We start from the raw sequence: 14,044 nt of genomic DNA, 5'->3' as shown, positions 1-14,044 counted from the left end.
AGATTGTAACACTGATTAAGAGGAAGAGAGAGTTGTATGAAATGTACAGGCAGCAAGGAACAGATCAGATGCTCGAGGAGTATAAAAAGTGCAAGAAGCTACTTAAGAGGGAAATCAGGAGGGCTAAAAGAAGACATGAGGTTGCTTTGGCAGACAGAGTGAAGGAAAATCCAAAGAGCTTCTATAGGTATGTTAGGAGCAAAAGGATAGTGAGGGATAAAATTGGTCCTCTTGAAGACCAGAGTGGTAGACTGTGTATGGAACCAAAAGAGATGGGGGAGATACTAAATGGTTTTTTTGCATCCGTATTTACTGAGGAAACGGGCATGGAGTCTATGGAAATAGGGCAAACAGGTAGGGAGGTCATGGAAACTTTACAGATTAAAGGGGAGGAGGTGCTCGCTGTCTTGAGGCAAATCAGAGTGGTTAAATCCCCAGGACCGGACAGGGTATTCCCATGGACCTTGAAGGAAGCTAGTGTTGAACTTGCAGGGGCCCTGGCAGACATATTTAAAATGTCAGTATTCACGGGGGAGGTGCTGGATGATTGGAGGGTGGCTCATGTTGTTCCGTTGTTTAAAAAAGGTTCCAAAAGAAATCCGGGAAATTATAGGCCAGTAAGTTTGACGTCGGTGGTGGGCAAGTTATTGGAAGGTGTGATAAGGGATAGGATCTACAAATATTTGGATAGACATAGAACATAGAACATAGAACATTACAGCGCAGAACAGGCCCTTCGGCCCACGATGTTGCACCGACCAGTTAAAAAAAAAACTGTGACCCTCCAACCTAAACCAATTTCTTTTCGTCCATGAACCTATCTACGGATCTCTTAAACGCCCCCAAACTAGGCGCATTTACTACTGATGCTGGCAGGGCATTCCAATCCCTCACCACCCTCTGGGTAAAGAACCTACCCCTGACATCGGTTCTATAACTACCCCCCCTCAATTTAAAGCCATGCCCCCTCGTGCTGGATTTCTCCATCAGAGGAAAAAGGCTATCACTATCCACCCTATCTAAACCTCTAATCATCTTATATGTTTCAATAAGATCCCCTCTTAGCCGCCGCCTTTCCAGCGAAAACAATCCCAAATCCCTCAGCCTCTCCTCATAGGATCTCCCCTCCATACCAGGCAACATCCTGGTAAACCTCCTCTGCACCCTCTCCAAAGCCTCCACATCCTTCCTGTAATGTGGGGACCAGAACTGCACACAGTACTCCAAGTGCGGCCGCACCAGAGTTGTGTACAGTTGCAACATAACGCTACGAACTTATTTGGGAGAGTCAACATGGCTTTGTGCGTGGTAGGTCATGTTTGACCAATCTATTAGAGTTTTTCGAGGAGGTTACCAGGAAAGTGGATGAAGGGAAGGCGGTGGATGTTGTCTACCTGGATTTCAGCAAGGCCTTTGACAAGGTCCCTCATGGGAGGTTAGTTAGGAATGTTCAGTCGCTAGGTATACATGGGGAGGTAGTAAATTGGATTAGACACTGGCTCAGTGGAAGAACACAGTAAGAAGTTTAACAACACCAGGTTAAAGTCCAACAGGTTTATTTGGTAGCAAAAGCCACACAAGCTTTCGGAGCTTCTTCAGGTGAGTGGGAATTCTGTTCACAAACAGAAGGGGCTTAGAACTCCGAAAGCTTGTGTGGCTTTTGCTACCAAATAAACCTGTTGGGCTTTAACCTGGTGTTGTTAAACTTCTTACTGTGTTTACCCCAGTTCAACGCCGGCATCTCCACATCAATGGAAGAAGCCAGAGAGTGGTTGTGGAGGATTGCTTCTCTGAGTGGAGGCCTGTGACTAGTGGTGTGCCGCAGGGATCGGTGTTGGGTCCATTGTTGTTTGTCATCTATATCAATGATCTGGATGATAATGTGGTCAATTGGATCAGCAAGTTTGCTGATGATACAAAGATTGGAGGTGTAGTGGACAGTGAGGAAGGTTTTCAAAGCTTGCAGAGGGATTTGGATCAACCAGAAAAATGGGCTGAAAAATGGCAAATGGAATTTAACGCAGACAAGTGTGAGATATTGCACATGGGAAGGACAAACCAAAGTAGAACGTACAGGGTAAATGGTAGGACTCTGAAGAGTGCAGTTGAACAGAGGGATCTGGGAATACAGGTACAGAATTCCCTAAAAGTGACGTCACAGGTGGATAGGGTCGTAAAGAGTGCCTTTGGTACATTGGCCATTATAAATCGGAGTATCGAGTATAAAAGTTGGAGTGTCACAAAAGGTTGCTGCAGAAGATTGGGGTACACGGAGTTAGGGGTAAGGTGTTGGCGTGGATTGGGGATTGGCTATCTAACAGGAAGCAGAGAGTTGGGATAAATGGGTGCTTTTCTGGTTGGCAGTTGGTGACCAGTGGCGTGCCGCAGGGATCGGTGCTGGGGCCTCAATTGTTTACCATTTACATAGATGACCTGGAGGAGGGGACTGAATCTAGGGTATTCAAGTTTGCTGATGACACGAAGGTGAGTGGGAAAGCGAATTGCGTGGAGGACGCGGAAAGTCTGCAGAGAGATTTGGATAGGCTGAGCGAGTGGGCGAGGATCTGGCAGATGGAATATAACGTTAGCAAATGTGAGATTATCCACTTTGGAAGAAATAATAGTAAATTGGAATATTATTTCAATGGAGAAAAATTACATCGTGCGACTGTGCAGAGGGACCTGGGGGTCCTTGTGCACGAATCGCAAAAACTCAGTCTGCAGGTGCAGCAGGTGATCAAGAAGGCGAATGGAATGTTGGCCTTTATCGCGAGGGGGATAGAATATAAAAGCAGGGAGGTCTTGCTGCAACTGTACAAGGCACTGGTGAGGCCGCAACTGGAGTACTGTGTGCAGTTTTGGTCCCCTTATTTGCGAAAGGATATATTGGCCTTGGAGGGAGTGCAGAGAAGGTTCACCAGCTTGATACCGGAGATGAGGGGTGTAGCTTATGAGGAGAGATTAAACAGATTGGGTCTGTACTCGTTGAAGTTTAGAAGGATGCGGGGTGATCTTATAGAGACATATAAGATAATGAAGGGGCTGGATAGGGTAGAGGTGGAGAGATTCTTTCCACTTAGAAGGGAAACCAGAACTAGAGGGCACAGCCTCAAAATAAGGGGGGGCCGGTTCAGAACAGAGTTGAGGGGGAACTTCTTCTCTCAGAGGGTAGTGAATCTCTGGAATTCTCTGCCCATTGAAGTGGTGGAGGCTTCCTCGTTGAATATGTTTAAATCACGGGTAGATAGTTTTCTGATCGATAAGGGAATTAGGGATATGGGGAGCAGGCAGGTAAGTGGAACTGATTCGCTTCAGATCAGCCATGATCTTGTTGAATGGCGGGGCAGGCTCGAAGGGCCAGATGGCCTACTCCTGCTCCTATTTCTTATGTTCTTATGTTCTTATGTTATGGTAAGGTTATATAAGGCATTGGTGAGGCCGAATCTGGAGTATTGTGTGCAGTTTTGGTCACCTAGTTACAGGAGGGATGTAAATAAGGTTGAAAGAGTGCAGAGAAGGTTCACAAGGATGTTGCCGGGACTTGAGAAGCTGAGTTACAGAGAGAGATTGAATAGGTTGGGACTTTATTCCCTGGAGCGTAGAAGATTGAGGGGAGATTTGATAGAGGTGTATAAGATTTTGATGGATATAGATAGAGTGAATGCAAGCAGGCTTTTCCGCTGAGGCTCGGGGAGAACAAAACCAGAGGGCATGGGTTAAGGGTGAAAGGAGAAAAGTTTAAAGGGAATATTAGGGGGGGGCTTCTTCACGCAGAGAGTGGTGGGAGTGTGGAATGAGCTGCCGGATAAAGTGGTAAATGCGGGGTCACTTTTAACATTTAAAAAAACTTGGACGGGTTCATGGATGAGAGGGGTGTGGAGGGATATGGTCCAAGTGCAGGTCAGTGGGACTCGGCAAAAAATGGTTCGGCACAGACAAGAAGGGCCAAAAGGCCTGTTTCTGAGCTGTAACTTTCTATGGTTCTAGAGGGCATAGGTTTAAGGTGAGAGGGGAGAGATACAAAAGGGTCCAGAAGGACAATGTTTTCACACAGAGGGTGGTGAGTGGAACAAGCTGCCAGAGGTAATAGTAGAGGCGGGTACAATTTTGTCTTTTAAAAAGCATTTAGATCGTTACATGGGTACGATGGGTATAGAGGGATATGGGCCAAATGCGGGCAATTGGGATTAGCTTAGGGGTTTTAAAAAAGAAAGGACGGCATGGACAAGTTGGGGCCAAAGGGCCTGTTTCCATGTTGTAAACCTCTATGACTCTAGAAGTGTAGACAGAGTCAATGGATGGGAGGTTGGTTTGCGTGATGGATTGGGCTACATTCACTACCTTTTGTGGTTCCTTGTGGTCTTGGGCAGAGCAGGAGCCATACCAAGCTGTGATACAACCAGAAAGAATACTTTCTATGGTGCATCTGTAAAAGTTAGTGAGAGTCGTAGCTGACATGCCAAATTTCCCTAGTCTTCTGAGAAAGTAGAGGCAGTGGTGGGCTTTCGTAATGTCGGTATGGGGGGACCAGGACAGGTTGTTGGTGATCTGTACGCCTCAAAACTTGAAGCTCTCAACCCCATTGATGTAGACAGGGGCATGTTCTTCTTTACGCTTCCTGAAGTCGATGACAATCTCATTCGTTTTGTTGACATTGAGGTGGACAGAGTGGTGAAGAAGGCATTCAGCATTCTTGGTTTCATTGGTCAGAACAATGAATGCAGGAGTTGGGATGTCTTGCTGAAGTTGTACAAGATACTATTAAGGCCACACTTGGAATACTGTGTACAGTTCTGGTCACCCTATGATAATTATGTCTTTTAAAAAGCATTTAGACAGTTACATGGGTAAGATTGGTGCAGAGGGATGTGGGCCATTGTCTACGCCACCCAATGGTAAAAACTAGGCGGCGTAGACAAGTTGGGACGAAGGGCCTGTTTCCACGCTGTAAATGTCTGTGACTCTCTGCCTCTGTATGTTCATGTTCCTAAGGGTTCTGTCATTCACCTTGCATTTGTCCGGTGAGGAGATATTTCTTCACCCAGAGGTTGGTGAATGTGTGGAATTCACTACCACAGAAAGTAGTTGAGGCCAAAACATTATGTGATTTCAAGCAGCAATTAGATACAGCTCTTGGGGCTAAAAGGATATGGGGCAGGGGGAGATCAGGATATTGAGTTCGATGATCAGCCATGATCAAAATTAATGGCAGAGCATGCTCGAAAGGCCTACTCCTGCTTCTAGTTTCTATGCTTCCATGGAGTTCTTGAAAGATTCACAATGCTACGGATGTTGGCATGGATAGAAGATTGTCTAACTAACAGGAAATAGAGATGGCATAAATTAGTCTTCCTCTGGTTGGTAATGAGTGGTGTGACACAGGGATCAGGGCTGGGGCTGCAAATTAAAATTTATATCAATGAGTTGAATGAAGAGACTGAAGGTGTGGTTGCTAAATTTGCTGATGACAAAAGAGATAGGAAAGTAAATAGTGAAGCGAGACATGAGGAGGCTACAAAGGGACATAGATAGGTAACATGAGTGGGCAAAATCTGGCAAATGGAGTATAATGTGGGAAAATGTGAAATTGTCCATTTTGGCAGGAAGAATAAAAAAGCTTATTATGTAAATGGTGAGAGATTACAGAGCTCAGAGGTACAGAGGGATCTGGGTGTTCTGGTACATGAATCACAAAAGGCTAGTATAAAGATACAGCAAGTAACTGGAAAGCTAATAGAATAGATTCATTTATCCCAAGGGGAACTGAGTACAAAAGTAGAGAGGTTGTGCTTCAATTAGGTGAAGCACGAGCAAAGTCGTATTGTCAATGGACTAGTCCTCCAGAAGCCCAGGGCAATGTTCTGGGAACCTGGGCTCAAATCCCACCGCAGCAGATGTCGAAATTTGAACCCAATAAAAATCAGGAATTAAAAGCCTAATGATGACCACAAAACCATTGTTGATTTTCTTAACAACCCACCTGGTTCAATAATGTCGTTGAGGGAAGAAAATCTGCAATCCTTACCTGGTCTGGTCTACATGTCATTTCAGATCCACAGCAATGTGGCAGATTCTTTGAGAACATAACATGTGCAGTTGGACAATGGGAAACCTGCAGATGTGGTGTATCTGGATTTCCAGAAGGCATTTGACAAGCATTTTGAACGGAACAATCTCATTAGTGACAGACAGCATGGTTTTGTAAGAGGGAGGTCGTGCCTTACAAATTTGGTGGAGTTTTTTGAGGAAGTGACAAAAACGGTTGACGACGGAAGGGCTGTGGATGTCGTCTATATGGATTTCAGTAAGGCATTTGACAAAGTCCCTCATGGCAGGTTGGTTAAGAAGGTTAAGGCTCATGGGATACAAGGAGAGGTGGCTAGATGGGTAGAGAACTGGCTTGGCCACAGGACACAGAGGGTAGCAGTCGAAGGGTCTTTTTCCGGCTGGAGGTCTGTGACCAGTGGTGTTCCGCAGGGCTCTGTACTGGGACCTCTGCTATTTGTGATATATATAAATGATTTGGAAGAAGGTGTAACTGGTGTTATCAGCAAGTTTGCGGATGACACGAAGATGGCTGGACTTGCGGATAGCAATGAACATTGTCGGACAATACAGCAGGATATCGATAGGCTGGAAAATTGGGCGGAGAAATGGCAGATGGAATTTAATCCAGATAAATGCGAAGTGATGCATTTTGGAAGAACTAATGTAGGGGGGAGTTATACAATAAATGGCAGAGCCATCAAGAGTATAGAAACACAGAGGGACCTCGGTGTGCAAGTCCACAAATCCGTGAAGGTGGCAGCACAGGTGGAGAAGGTGGTGAAGAAGGCATATGGTATGCTTGCCTTTATAGGACGGGGTATAGAGTATAAAAGCTGGAGTCTGATGTTGCAGCTGTATAGAACGCTGGTTAGGCCACATTTGGAGTACTGCGTCCAGTTCTGGTCGCCGCACTACCAGAAGGACGTGGAGGCTTTAGAGAGAGTGCAGAGAAGGTTTACCAAGATGTTGCCTGGTATGGAGGGTTCACCAAGATGTTGCCTGGCTATGGGGAGAGATTGGGTAAACTGGGCTTGTTCTCCCTGGAAAGGCGGAGAATGAGGGGAGATCTAATAGAGGTGTACAAAATTATGAAGGGTATAGATAGGGTGAACAGTGGGAAGCTTTTTCCCAGGTCGGAGGTGACAATCACGAGGGGTCACGGGCTCAAGGTGAGAGGGGCGAGGTATAACTCAGATATCAGAAGGACGTTTTTTACACAGTGTGGTGGGGGCCTGGAATGCGCTGCCAAGTAGGGTGATGGAGGCAGACACGCTGGCATCGTTTAAGACTTACCTGGATAGTCACATGAGCAGTCTGGGAATGGAGGGATACAAACGAATGGTCTAGTTGGACCAATGAGCGGCACAGGCGTGGAGGGCCGAAGGGCCTGTTTCCTGTGCTGTACTGTTCTTTGTTCTTTGTGTCGCACCAAAGACTGCTACATCAGATAAAGGTGGCATGGAGGGCATTAGCTATGAGGAGAGGTTGGAGAAACTTGGTTTGTTCTCACTGGAGGGATGGAGGTTGAGGAGGCGACCTGATAGAAGTCTACAAGATTATGAGAGGCATGGACAGAGTGGATAGTCAGAAGCATTTTCCCAGGGTGGAAGAGTCAATTACTAGGGGGCACAGGTTTAAGGTGCGAATGGGAAGGTTTAAAGGAGATGTACGAGGCAGATGATTTTTTACACAGAGAGTGGTGGGTGCTTGGAACTCGTTGCCGGGGGAGGTAGTGGAAGCGGATATGGTAGTGACTTTTAAGGGGCGTCTTGACAAGTACATGAAGTACTATATGGACTTCAGCAAGGCGTTCGATGAGGTCCCCCATGCAAGACTTCTTGAGAAAGTGAGAGGGCATGGGATCCAAGGGGCTGTTGCCTTGTGGATCCAGAACTGGCTTGCCTGCAGAAGGCAGAGAGTGGCTGTGGAGGGGTCTTTCTCTGCATGGAGGTCAGTGACCAGTGGAGTGCCCCAGGGATCTGTTCTGGGACCCTTGCTGTTTGTCATTTTCATAAATGACCTGGATGAGGAAGTGGAGGGATGGGTTGGTAAGTTTGCTGACGACACCAAGGTAGGTGGTGTTGTGGATAGTTTGGAGGGATGTCAGAAGTTGCAGCGAGACATAGATAGAATGCAAGACTGGGCGGAGAAGTGGCAGATGGACTTCAACCCGGATAAGTGTGTAGTGATCCATTTTGGTAGATCCAATGGGATGAAGCAGCAGTATAATATGAAGGGTACCATTCTTAGCAGTGTAGAGGATCAGAAGGACCTTGGGGTCCGGGTCCATAGGACTCTTAAATCGGCCTCGCAGGTGGAGGATGCGGTCAAGAAGGCGTACGGCGTACTAGCCTTCATTAATCGAGGGATTGAGTTTAGGAGTCGGGAGATAATGCTGCAGCTTTATAGGACCCTGGTTAGACCCCACTTGGAGTACTGCGCGCAGTTCTGGTCACCTCATTACAGGAAAGATGTTGAAGCCATTGAAAGGGTGCAGAGGAGATTTACAAGGATGTTGCCTGGATTGGGGGGCATGCCTTATGAGGATAGGTTGAGGGAGCTTGGTCTCTTCTCCCTGGAGAGACGAAGGATGAGAGGTGACCTGATAGAGGTTTACAAGATGTTGAGAGGTCTGGATAGGGTAGACTCTCAGAGGCTATTTCCAAGGGCTGAACTGGTTGCTACGAGAGGACACAGGTTTAAGGTGCTGGGGGGTAGGTACAGAGGAGATGTCAGGGGTAAGTTTTTCACTCAGAGGGTGGTGGGTGAGTGGAATCGGCTGACGTCGGTGCTGGTGGAGGCAAACTCGTTGGGGTCTTTTAAGAGACTTCTGGATGAGTACATGGGATTTAATGGGATTGAGGGCTATAGATAGGCCTAGAGGTAGGGATATGATCAGCGCAACTTGTGGGCCGAAGGGCCTGTTTGTGCTGTGGCTTTCTATGTTCTATGAATAGGATGGGAATAGAGGGATATGGTCCCCGGAAGGGTAGGGGGTTTTAGATAAGTCGGGCTGCATGGTCGGTCCAAGCTGGGAGGGCCGAGGGGCCTGTTCCTGTGTTGTAATTTTCTTTGTTCTATGTTCTTTGAATCACAAGGAGTTGGTTTGCAGGTGCAGAGGGTAATTAAGAAGGCAAATGGAATTTTTTCCTTCATTACTCGAGGGATGGAGTTTAAAACAGCGAGGTTATTTTGCAGCTGTATAAGATGCTGGTGAAGCCACACCTGGAGTACTGTGTACAGTTTTGGTCTCCTTACTTCAGAAAGGATATACAGGCACTGGAGGAGGTGCAGAGGAGATTCACTAGGTTGATTCCGGAGTTGAGAGGGTTGGCTTATGAGAAGAGACTTTGTAGATTGGGGCTATACTCATTGGAATTCAGAAGAATGAGGGGAGATCTAAGAGAAACACATAAGATTATGAAGGGAATAGATAAGATAGAAGCAGGGAAGTTGTTTCCACTGGCAGGTGAAACTAGAACTAGGGGGCATGGCCTCAAAATAAGGGGAAGCAGATTTAGGACTGAGTTGAGGAGGAACTTCTTCACACAAAGGGTTGTGAATCTGTGGAATTCCCTGCCCAGTGAAGCAGTTGAGACTATGTTTTTAAGGCAAGGATAGATACATTTTTGAATAGTAAAGGAATTAAGGGTTATGGTGAGTGGGCGGGTGTGTGGAGCTGAGTCCACAAAAAGATCAGCCATGATCTTATTGAATGGCGGAGCAGGCTCGAGCGGCCAGATGGCTTACTGCTGCTCCTAGTTCTTATGTTCTTATGAATTGCCTAGCAAGCCACTCAGGCAATTAGGGATGTGCAAGAAACGCAGGCCCAGCCAGCAGCTCCCACATCGCATCAATTAAAAAAAAAGTTATGCAGGGCATTGGTGAGACCACATCTGGAGTAAGGGCAGCATGGTGGCACAGTGGTTCGCAGTGCTGCCTCATAGCGCCAGCAACTCAGCTTGGATTCTGGCCTTGGGTGAATGTCTGTGTGGAGTTTGCACGTTCTCCCTGTGTCTGCGTGGGTTTCCTCCGGGTGCAACTGTTTCTTCCCAGTCCAAAGATGTGCGGGTTAGGTGGATTAGTCATGGTAAAGAGGCAGGGTTACAGGGACAGGGCAGGGGTAGGAGCCTGGGTAGGATGCTCTTTCAGAGTTGGTGCAGACTGGATAGGCTGACTGGTCTCCTTCTACTCTGTAGGACACTATAATTCTATGGTATTGTGTACAGTATTAGTCTCCTTATTTCAGAACAGTTGGAAGCAGTTCATTGAATTCAACATCCTGATCCCCCTTCCCCCCCATATCCCTTGATCCCTTTAGCCCCAAGAGCTATAGAACATAGAACATAGAACAGTACAGCACAGAACAGGCCCTTCGGCCCACGATGTTGTGCCGACCTTCATCTGAAACCAAGATCAAGCTATCCCACTCCCTACCATCCTGGTGTGCTCCATGTGCCTATCCAATAACCGCTTAAATGTTCCTAAAGTGTCTGACTCCACTATCACTGCAGGCAGTCCATTCCACACCCCAACCACTCTCTGCGTGAAGAACCTACCTCTGATATCCTTCCTATATCTCCCACCATGACCCTATAGTTATGCCCCCTTGTAATAGCTCCATCCACCCGAGGAAATAGTCTTTGAACGTTCACTCTATTTTTCCCCTTCATCATTTTATAAACCTCAATTAAGTCTCCCCTCAGCCTCCTCCACTCCAGAGAGAACAGCCCTAGCTCCCTCAACCTTTCCTCATAAGACCTACCCTCCAAACCAGGCAGCATCCTGGTAAATCTCCTCTGCACTCTTTCCAGCGCTTCCACATCCTTCTTATAGTGAGGTGACCAGAACTGCACATAATATTCCAAATGTGGTCTCACCAAGGTCCTGTACAGTTGCAGCATAACCCCACGGCTCTTAAACTCCAACCCCCTGTTAATAAAAGCTAACACACTATATGCCTTCTTCACAGCTCTATCCACTTGAGTGGCAACCTTTAGAGATCTGTGGATATGGACCCCAAGATCTCTCTGTTCCTCCACAGTCTTCAGAACCCTACCTTTGACCCTGTAATCCACATTTAAATTAGTCCTACCAAAATGAATCACCTCACATTTATCAGGGTTAAACTCCATTTGCCATTTTTCAGCCCAGCTTTGCATCCTATCTATGTCTCTTTGCAGCCTACAACACCCCTCCACCTCATCCACTACTCCACCAATCTTGGTGTCATCAGCAAATTTACTGATCCACCCTTCAGCCCCCTCCTCTAAGTCATTAATAAAAATCACAAAGAGCAGAGGACCAAGCACCGATCCCTGCGGCACTCTGCTAGCAACCTGCCTCCAGTCCGAAAATTTTCCATCCACCACCACCCTCTGTCTTCGATCAGACAGCCAGTTACCTATCCAATCGGCCAACTTTCCCTCTATCCCACACCTCCTTACTTTCATCATAAGCCGACCATGGGGGACCTTATCAAACGCCTTACTAAAATCCATGTATATGACATCAACTGCCCTACCTTCATCAACACACCTAGTTACCTCCTCAAAAAATTCTATCAAATTTGTGAGGCACGATTTGCCCTTCACAAATCCGTGCTGACTATCCCGGATTAATCCGCATCTTTCTAAATGGTCGTAAATCCCATCCCTAAGGACCTTTTCCATCAATTTACCAACCACCGAAGTCAGACTAACCGGTCTATAATTACCAGGGTCATTTCTATTCCCTTTCTTAAACAGAGGAACAACATTTGCCACTCTCCAGTCCTCTGGCACCATCCCCGTGGACAGCGAGGACCCAAAGATCAAAGCCAAAGGCTCTGCAATCTCATCCCTCGCCTCCCAAAGAATCCTAGGATACATTTCATCAGGCCCAGGGGACTTATCGACCTTCAGTTTATTCAAAACTGCCAATACATCCTCCCTCCGAACATCTATTTCCTCCAGCCTATTAGCCTGTAACACCTTCTCTTCCTGAAAAACATGGCCCCTCTCCTTGGTGAACACTGAAGAAAAGTATTCATTCATCACCTCGCCTATCTCTACTGATTCCATACACAAGTTCCCACCACTGTCCTTGACCGGCCCTAACCTCACCCTGGTCATTCTTTTATTCCTCACATAAGAGTAAAAAGCCTTGGGCTATATCTAATTTCTTCTTGAAATCACACAACGTACACCCTCAGGTCAGAAAAGAAGCTGCCTTCTTAAACCACTGCAATCCTAGTGCTGTAGGTACTCCCACAGTGCTGTTAGGGAGAGACCATTAGAGATAATTATTGTAAACACATGGAGCCACTTGGCACAAGTCCAATATTATTTGTTAATAAATCCATATTTACCATTCTTTATATTACTGATCACAACACATATACTTACTGCTGTTTCCTGACAAGTTCCTGATCCTTCTGCACCAAATCTTGTTTCAATGTAGCCAGCATCTCTACACTCACATCGACCTGGCGTGATAACTCAGAGGCCTTTTCTTCAAGGTCGTGCTTTTCTCTACTCAACCTCACACTTTCCTGTTTGGCTTTCTCCAACTCTGAGCTTTTTTTCTCAAGTTCTGTCTGAAGCTTGTCTACCCGGGATGTGATTTTCTGCTCCACTTCCTCTGACAGCTTTTCTAGACGTTCATTTAAGTCTAGCTTCTCAAGAGCTTGAATCTTTAATCGAGCCAGCCCTTCCTCATACACAGCATCCACTGCTGCCGCAGCAAGAGCAGCGGGGGGAGCGGGAGAAGTCACTGCCTTTCTCATGAGTATATCGTTTACTGGAACTTCAACTTCCGGGAAGTAACAAGTGGAACCAAGTGATAATTCCTCCCCACACTGTAAATCATATAAGTATCTCTGCTCTTTACCTCTGAAAGAGGTGCTTTCAAAGATTTCCTTGCAGGAAGCAGGTATCAGAATTGACTTGTCGACTCCTGAAGACAGAACACTTGCATCACAGATGCTGTTGGACTTAGAAAGCACATAAAGTGTCTCATATGTGTGATTATATTCTAGATGAGCTCTCAATGAAGACAGACTTCTAAAACGCTTGTGTTCCCCACACCTTGGACAACGGTAGGGTAGGTCCAAAGAGGCCATTCCTCAAAAAACCCCACAACATGGACGTCCACTGCACTGCACATGGAGAAGACTTTTTCTCATACTGAACTATCTTGCTCATGTATCTTCAGAGGTTGATGACAAACTGACAGTGAAGGCTTCAGTTAATTGGCATCATGATGCAAACATGATAACTATCCTTCAATTCAACTGGCCAGTTCTTTCAGATCAGCATTCTGATTCTCACATGAACTTTACTGGCCTCAAAAGGCATTAAACCGAGCTGTACCTGCTGAGAAAAGAAACATGTATCATAATGATTAACCAGCAATCTTAAATCAACACTGAAGACACAAAGAAAATGCAGCAAATACAGACTTTATTCTCCATCTAGACTGAAATAATTCAATGAGGGAAGATAGACTAGATGATGAATTCATACAATGGATACAACTAGGAAACAAGCTATAGCAGACCTGGTACATGCAATGAGATAGGATTAATTAATGACTGCCGAGGGATAGCCACCCACCTCACCCCACACCGCCCCCCCTACCCAAGTAGAAGTGATCATATAACATGTTTGAATTTTAAACTGAGTCTGAGGAAGAGAAGAGTGGGCCTCAGACTAGTACTTTAAACTTAAATGAGGGCAATAATGAGGTTGTGAAAGCAGAGCTAGCAAAAGTGAACATGCAATTTAGGTTAAGGCTTAGCCAATAGAGATGCAGTGGCAGACATTTAAGGGAATATTTCAGAATGTACAGAATAGATACACTCCAATGATGAAGAACAAGTCTAAAGGGAACACCGACAATCCAGGTTAACAAAAAAAATTAAAGATAGTATCAAACGTAAAGAAAAAGCATACAATTGCAAGAAAATGGTTAGCAGATCAGCAGTAAAGGGAGAATGGGGAGGTGATAGACAAGA

The 14,044-nt window shown here is 46.0% G+C and overlaps 1 protein-coding gene across 1 annotated transcript in view; it reads right to left on the bottom strand.

The window, feature by feature from the left end:
* The window catches only part of fbxo41 (F-box protein 41), a 280,638-nt gene extending 267,488 nt beyond the window's left edge, over positions 1-13,150 (bottom strand). Inside the window, exon 1 of the mRNA XM_078204808.1 lies at positions 12,435-13,150. Within this exon, the coding sequence (XP_078060934.1) occupies positions 12,435-13,150 (716 nt within the window). The remainder of the gene's footprint in view (positions 1-12,434) is intronic.
* Positions 13,151-14,044: the final 894 nt, after the last annotated feature.

Source organism: Mustelus asterias, unplaced genomic scaffold (assembly GCF_964213995.1).
Source record: "Mustelus asterias unplaced genomic scaffold, sMusAst1.hap1.1 HAP1_SCAFFOLD_458, whole genome shotgun sequence".
Classification (NCBI taxonomy): Eukaryota; Metazoa; Chordata; class Chondrichthyes; order Carcharhiniformes; family Triakidae; genus Mustelus; species Mustelus asterias.
This window is presented reverse-complemented; position numbering and strand designations above follow the sequence as displayed.